The 8000-nt window shown below is 39.4% G+C and overlaps 1 protein-coding gene across 1 annotated transcript; it reads right to left on the minus strand.

Moving 5' to 3' along the window:
• Positions 1 to 491: 491 nt before the first annotated feature.
• On the minus strand, positions 492 to 7794 carry LOC142981730 (uncharacterized). Its single transcript, XM_076127826.1, has 12 exons — positions 7601 to 7794; positions 7289 to 7360; positions 5287 to 6472; positions 4898 to 5038; positions 4542 to 4653; positions 4111 to 4254; positions 3637 to 3782; positions 2764 to 2930; positions 2052 to 2172; positions 1633 to 1748; positions 1064 to 1179; positions 492 to 614 (listed from the first exon to the last, which is right to left on the minus strand). The coding sequence occupies exons 1-11, from the start codon at positions 7691 to 7693 to the stop codon at positions 1072 to 1074; spliced, it is 2406 nt and encodes an 801-aa protein (XP_075983941.1). The 5' UTR covers positions 7694 to 7794; the 3' UTR covers positions 492 to 614; positions 1064 to 1071.
• Between the last annotated feature and the right edge of the window lie 206 nt (positions 7795 to 8000).

Genomic DNA, 8000 nt, shown 5'->3' on the forward strand with positions numbered 1-8000 from the left:
CTCAAATTCCTATCTTCGGACAATCTCTGAGAAATTCTCAATAGAGAAACCCCAAAAAAACTATGGCCCCGGGAAACGGTCTGGCAATAGTCAATTTTAATTCTACATAATATCATTAATAACATATCTGAAAACCAACTTTGCTACTATAACGTAGGTTGGGTCGTTTTTTACGCACCTTCACTCCGCGCTACCTCGGAAACGGCCCCGCTTTCAAGGTAGTGGATGTGCATACCTCTTAACAGACCCTTTATACTAACAATCCTCAAAGTTTCAGCTTTGCTAAAATGACGTAGGTCTGGCAGCTCTGGGATCTTACTCTATAGCATAAGTTCTATTTTCACAGACTAAAAAGTGCGTCACGGATAGTCTGTCGTCTGCGCTGCACCTAACGCATAAAATGATGACTTTCGAACCAAGGTAACTAACTACAAAAAGAAAGAAGGTATACCACTAATAATATGTATGTATAGAGATAACAAATACAAGACTATTAAAAATACGTTTTATTACAAATCAACCAACTTTTATAAATATTACCCTAGTATACAACATATCAAAAAATCACAGACTGGTATAGTAAATGGCAACTTAGTTTATCAGCTTGAACGCATCTGAAACAAACAAACAATATCTTTAGTACAAGGAAATAAAATATAACACCACGTTTTTTATTTTATGTTGTGGAAAGTATTGAAAACGTCCATAGTGATCTATGTTTGGCTGTAAAGGTTATTCCCATACCATCGTTACCAGGGTATTTGAAAATACCATCAGAGATTGGGAAAACCTTTCAGAAGTTTGTCTCAACAGTAAATCAAACCCGAGACCGTAGCTTGACCGGCAGTCTCAAGCACACAATGTCAAATAGCGCTCGACACGAAGGTCTACGACCTCAAATTCCTATCTTCGGACAATCTCTGAGAAATTCTCAATAGAGAAACCCCAAAAAAACTATGGTCCGACCCAGGATTGCAACCCGAGACCTATGCGCGGCAGTCGCATACATTACCGACCGTGCCACAAAGACCTGACACACGCTACATAGAAGCTGTAGTGGTACCTGTTAGTTCAGGTGACGGCCGGCACTTGTTGTTGGTTCTGTATGCTGAAGAAGTCCGTCACCTTACTCTGAGTGTGCAGCTCCTCCTTGTGCACCAATGGACATGGGAAGTATTTCTGAAACAACACAATTACTGTCTGATATGTATATACTGTAGTAAAGATATTTTGTAGGGCTGACATTATCAACTGCTAAACCAAATAAGGTGACACTTGGTAAAGCAATAGATTATAGGTAATTTGAGGACTTTAAGCTAAGTTCTGTTTAAAATTCTCTGGAACATCAATTACAATAAATGAATAAAAATTCTTTTATTCACGCAAAATACCTTTGTAACAATCGATACAAACATATGGGCAGAAATACAGGTAGGTAGATAATGTTAGGAAAGGCTACGAATTAAGGTGGCAAGTACTCATAAAAAAAAATCTTCGTTTTAAATGCTAATTGAGCTGACATGATGACCAGACCGACCTCAAGGTCTTTTACACATAAGCAATATTTTTTAAGCAAACCAATTGGCTGGCAAAAACTGGGACATATAAAGGTAAATAATAAGTTTAAGTTACCTGCACAGCCCTGACTCCGCCCGATATATCAACAGTGGGCACCACTTGCTTCGGCTTCAAGAACTTGACGAAACGAATCAGCTCAGAGAAACTCGAGTGCTCACTGTATGGTATACCTGTTGACAATAAAATTAAATAATATTATGACATAAATCAAAATATTTGAGAAACATCTCGAACACATGGCGGTGTCCAATCTCCTAAACTGTTGATTACAATTTTGAAATTTCAAATTTTAGTAACAGTTGATTTTCTACATACATTATTAGGACAATTTATTATTTTGCGCATTACTTATACCGTACTCAGCGTACACGTGCTACTACGTACACATAATTGCGTGCCAAAGTAGAAAAAACAGATTTGTTTTGTATTATATTATAGGTCTAGTTAAAGATGATCAAATATTTAAATATTACCGTGTATGGTGACCATGTCCTTCTCGACGCTGGGTTGCTTGCCATTCTCCCAGCCGCTGGGCTTGAACGCCACGATCTCGCTGAACGCGCCCTTCAGACTGTCCAGGTACGCGCGGAGTTTCTACACATACGAAATAAACGTTCTCATAAATCGGTGTAGTGTTTAAGGTCAAAATAAAGGTTTTGATAAAAAATTTAGTCTTTTTTATTTTGGAAGTAAATAATATTCTAAATCGAACGTGATTTTCGAAGTCGTAAGTGATGATGGATGCGAGCCGTCCCAGCGCCGTATAAGCGTGCTTCCGAGGGGAGCGGGCACGAGAGCCCATTACTACACGGCTGTAAGTAAAGAATGACAAACGTCTTCATCTACTAGGGTTGTTTGTTTGTCGTATGGTTAGTGGTCAACCTAGTGTCAAAGTCGTTCAAGCCGCCCGAGAGACCTTTGACATGGCTTAACGACTTATCTTAGTAGACAACAGCCGGGACCGACTTTTAACGTGCCCTCCGAAGCACGGAGACGCCCAGCTCAAATACCACTATGCGGTCACCCATCTATGGAATGACCGCGCCAATGGTTGCTTAACCCAAAGATCGTTTACCGACCGGTGAGCGCAACTGGCTATGGGCGCCTCGCCTTCTACTAGGATTAAAACTGTAAAGTGAGCGAAGTATCGTGTATGTGTATTATAGTGTGTATGTGTATGTGTACCTCGTGCGTGAGGTCCCGCATGGGCACGACGTGCAGCTGCGCGGCGTGGGGCGGGGCCCGCGGGCTCGCCCTCCCCTCCACGGCGGCCAGCACGCGCTCCTTCTCCGCGCACGCCCACACCGAGCAGCCCACGCGCCGCGACATGCCCAGGAAGAACTTCTCCTTGCCTGCCAGATTACAACACGACATTAAGAGTCACTCATGTGAACCGAAACGCAATACGACTAGCCGACTATAGCCCACTATCTGCAATACTCAGCTATACAAACGAATACAAATTTAAGGTCAATAGTCGCGCAAAATACGCTTTTACGCGTAACCGCACGTTTCGTGCTGCCCTCACAGTAACGCAAAGAGTCACGTCGCGTCGACACTTAATGTAAACTATCGACCTTAACCTTGACCTATTAATTTTCTCGTCTGTCGCAAACTCGAGAACGATATCCTAAATCAGAAATAAATTAAATGAAAAGCATAATAAATGAGCCACCAGGTATTCTTCAGTCGTCTTGCGAGGATACAAAATCTCCAACTCTCATTTAACTAGCAAAACATGGTGTTAGTAAGCATCTAGGTATCTGATAATAAGCCCCCTTACGCAAAAGCAAGGGGATAAGTCAATGACAAGATTCATTTATCATTTTTTTTTAAAGACAACTCCTGCACTAAGAATTGCTCTTGTGTCGCGGGGACTTTTACAAACATACAAACAAGGGACACAAAGCACAACCAGACCCAAAACTATTATTTGTGGATCGAACAAATAATTGTCCCGTGTGGAAATCAAACCCACGACCTCCCGACACAGTGGTATCGGCGTGGTGACCTAAACCACTGCGCCAAAGAGGCAGTTAAATTGTTTGTTATACTCACCGATGGTATAAGTCCCGCACACGATGAGCACGCTAGAGAACTTCTTGCCGACCTTCTCGAGCGCCATTTTCTTCTGACGCAGGATGTACAGCGCCATCTCGAGGCTCTGCTCTTGTGTGGGGAAGTCGTAGCGGGGGTTGCAATATCTACCAAAAAAAAAATATTTGTAGCTATTTTACAAAATGAACCAATTGAATTGTAGTCAGGATACGTATATTCTTTTCTTTTATATGAAAGGTGTCCATTTTAACCTGATTATATTTTTTTCATAACATTTTAAATAGCTACAGCATACAAGCCTGCATACAGAGACCCACGTATAAAAGAAAAAGTAAAACGTCTTTTGATAATGAAAAGTATTTTTGGTCGTTTTTCCATACATAATTCATACTGGCTATTGTTGAATCTCATTCGTTCAGATACGATAACGAAAATTTCCAACCTTATTTACCAACGAATAATATCACAACTCACGTGGTATCCAAGTATATGGTGTGTATGTCCTTATTCCAGAATATAGGGTAGGACTCCATGACGGGGGAGGCGCGAAAGTCACCCGTGTGAAGCAACGTCTTGCCGTTCGGCAGCGTGAACACTAGCATTACTGCGCCGGGACAACTACCACGAAAAAGCATTAAGATTTTGATTAAAATAAGATCTTAATGTTAGCTATAGCTCGTTTAACTATAGTAAAAAAAAGTTATAAATATCTCTTTTTCACACAAGTCAAGAATATCAAAATAATCAATCGATTGTGAATATAAATTATTAGCCATGTTATAAGTGCACCAAAGAACACGTATACGTAAAAAAATGCATGCACGAAATTTTCTTTCGTAACGGAGAATGAATAGCAAAATAATTTAATTTAAGGTTTGAGTTGTAAATGTTAGCAGAATACTCACTGGTTAGCTTCTACAGCGGTGACTTCGACGCCGTCGATTCTAGTGGTCTGATCAATTTCTATCACGTGAATGTATTTAGGACTGACGCCTAGTCTTGATATGCAAAGGTCCGCTACAAAGAGAAACAAAATATTTAGTTTCCAAAAGAATACGTCCTCTAAACCTCACTTGACCGGCATGATAGAATCAAGGCCTAAACTCTCTCATTTCAGAAGAATTCACTTGCTTAGCACTCCTCAGTTAAGCCCTGATCTGCTCCCAACCCATTTTACTTTATTTAGCCTTACTGCCGCCCTGCAGTGCCGGGCTAAGAGATATTTATTCATGTAAAGGCAAATACATACGGTGCATCTTACCGGTAATTTTGGAACAATAAAGAAGTTTGTTGAAGCTCTTCTTGAGTCCGGAGTAGTGGTCCGAATGGAAGTGGGTGAGGAAGTAATGTTTCACGTTCGCGATCTCGCCGTAAGAGAATGCGTCCACCGCGAAATGTGTACCTGTAGTTAGAAAAACAAATGTACTTCAATACCCAGTAATATCTAGGCAAAATGTATAAACTTTATTTAACGTAAATTCGGGAGAACTGCAATTTCTATATCTCAAAATCTTCTAAAGAAAAGAAGTGAAACCTGCAAAGCCTGTAACGCAAATTTAAGTTCTATTAGTCAATGACTGACAGCTATCAGATAGTCGTGACGATAACATTTAACACAAGTCAAATTGAGGCATAGAACATTCAACATACCTGCCACAATTTTGTGATGGGGAACAACGGTCTTCGAAGAAACCCCCTTCTTCGTGGAGACAGACTTCGAGGGTATACTGAACTGCAACGAGTCTACGTTCTTACGCGCCAGAGCGCTGGGACTCTCCATCCGGCCACGCGGAGACGAACACGACGTCTCGGGTCTCGGCGACCCCGCCTTTCTAGGGGACGACATTCTAAGCGGTCCCAACGACCCATCGTTATCTGTCCGCTTCAAAAATGGCGACTTGCGACCACTCTTCTCAGCGACACCTGAATTTCTGCTCATCGCCTCCTCATCACCATTTTTAAACCCGACTCTCACCAACTCCGACCCACCCGCACCACCTTCAGATACCTTCGAACGTTTACTGAAAAAACTGTCAATCGACTTCTGCCGCAGAACACCACTCACATGCCCATTTTTGACGTCAGAGCCAAACACTTTTTTCCTATTACCAACGCTTTTAATTTTAGCCTGTTGGTCCGAAAAATTTCCCTTCACTAATTTATAATTTGGTGGTTGAACGATGACATGGGATATCTTCTCGACGGCACTTGTGTTTAAAATTAGAACTTTTGAGTTGTCTGATGTGTCTGGTGACAATTTCTTCTTTTTAATTTCTAGATTAACAGTTACGGCGGACCTCTTTAGTGAGTTTGGTGTTTGAGGTTCGTTCATGTTTTCGTCGAGGTCGCTTTCCGAGCTCAGTTTAGAAGATTCTAATAATTCACAATCGACTAATGTGTCGTCATCTTTTTGGGTGAAACAGAGTCTTTTGATGTTGCTGCTTTTGGAATTGATATCGAGGCTGCTGCAATGGTTGACGCCGAAAGACACTGAGATGATAGGTCTGTCGTCTACATTGTACATAATTGTGGTGTCGCTCTGACCGCTTACGGTTTTGTCTAACTCTGTATTAGACGATACTGATACTAAAGGAACATGAGGTTCTATAATTTCACAGTCGTTTTTTGGTTTAAGTTCTATTGGTGTGTCTCCATCGCCCGCGCCGATGGAGGCGGAGTCAAAGTTATTAGCTACACTATGAAGGTCATCAATAGCTGAGAAGCCTAGACTGTCTCCATCTATTGTCTTTCGACGAGAAGGTGGTTTTGCGGGAGTTTTAGGTTTATTTATTAAGTTTCGAACATTTTGAGAGTTTTCCTTATCAAAGGGAATGACCTGAAATTTACAAATTGGAATCAAAATGGTACCTACTTATTTGATCATGAAACAATTTTTTAAAGACTTGCCATGTTTAAAGGCCTGTTTTGGGTTACAAGGTAGATAAACGATTCTGAAAAATCGTTACAGTCAGCACATAAATGTATGGCCTCATTACATAATTAGTTTTTTGGCACTTTTCTCTAGTCATACCAATCCTAATTCATGCTGTTATGCAAATCAAAAAAATCTTAATATTTACAATGTTCTTATCTCCAAAATGCCTATCTTTATTCTCAAAATGGTATAGCAATACAAGATAAACCTTATCTACATTGTATTGATTTATACAATACAGCTGGATCTGATAAGGTTAGCTTTACAAATGCAGTGATTAAGGTGGTCAAATCGAGAGAATTTAATTTCATGTATGTATAAGATGTTGGGTTGTTACTAAAAATAAAGCTTGAGCCCTGAGGCTTAGATAATTAATAAAAATGTAACTATCAGCAAAACAGTTGTATTTTGAAATAATTTAAATAAGTATGCACATTGGTTTCTCATTCGTTCCTAAATCTAAACATCTTGTTATTGTAGTGTATAATAAATTAATGCCTAATAATTACAGTAATAAATAGCATTCTAAAAAACACCTAACTTTGTTGAGACTTGACTAACTGCTAAAATTATTTAAACACAAATCCACCATTGTCCCACTCATCCCAACAAACATGAAACAAAAGACGTGGTTCATGGAGCCAAACAATAGAGTTACTGTTATATTTTTTAATAGAAATCTGGATAATGTACTTAAAGCAAAAAATGGCCACTCACCTTGGGCTTTGCCTTCAATCTTAAGCCATTAGAACGCCTTAACGACAAAGAAGATCGGCTTACGAACGAATTCTGTAAACAATTATAACGTAATCATGAACTTGTTAACTGTTAGGTAACATCTCGTGTTATAAACTACAATGTGTACCTGACGATACTTGTTAGTCAGAATAATAGTTCTAGAACAACAAAAACATGTAGTTATTTTAATGATTGACTAATGAAAATGGGATCCTTGCTGACTGTTATACTCACGTATGTTATTTTTACAGTAAACTATAACGATGAAAACTTTTTAAAGTTAGCGCTCACCTGCGTTAAAGATAATTCGCCAGTATTTTTTCTCACTGCTCTAGGGTTTAACAATGACGGCAAGAACGCATTAATGTCATCATCATCATTCATTTTCCATTCCAAAGCAATTTGCTTGAAAATTACTCTTGAATCCAAAACAAAATATTTATTTACGCTATCCAGTGCAAGCAAATATGACAGTCTGACATTCAATGTCAGATTAAGTCAGATAGTAAAGAGCTGCAGTTTTATTTGACATGCATCATAGCCCGCATATGATTCTGTAGTAGATTAATCCTACAAATAAATTCACATTTACGATGGATTTGAATTTTATTGTGACAAATTATCCTCTATACCAACTAAAAACAAAGCTTAGCTAGGCCCTATTTATAACTAAAATAATTCTATAAACTGT

The sequence above is a fragment of the Anticarsia gemmatalis genome, chromosome 20 (genome assembly GCF_050436995.1).
Source record: "Anticarsia gemmatalis isolate Benzon Research Colony breed Stoneville strain chromosome 20, ilAntGemm2 primary, whole genome shotgun sequence".
Lineage (NCBI taxonomy): Eukaryota > Metazoa > Arthropoda > Insecta > Lepidoptera > Erebidae > Anticarsia > Anticarsia gemmatalis.

Coding starts and splice junctions, on each gene's coding strand:
- LOC142981730 (XM_076127826.1), bottom strand. CDS start 7,693: ATGAATGATGATGATGACATTAATGCGTTCTTGCCGTCATTGTTAAAC. Junction 3,783..4,110: donor ACCATATACTTGGATACCAC/GTGAGTTGTGAT, acceptor TTTTTTTGGTAG/ATATTGCAACCCCCGCTACG. Junction 2,931..3,636: donor GTGCGGGACTTATACCATCG/GTGAGTATAACA, acceptor GTAATCTGGCAG/GCAAGGAGAAGTTCTTCCTG.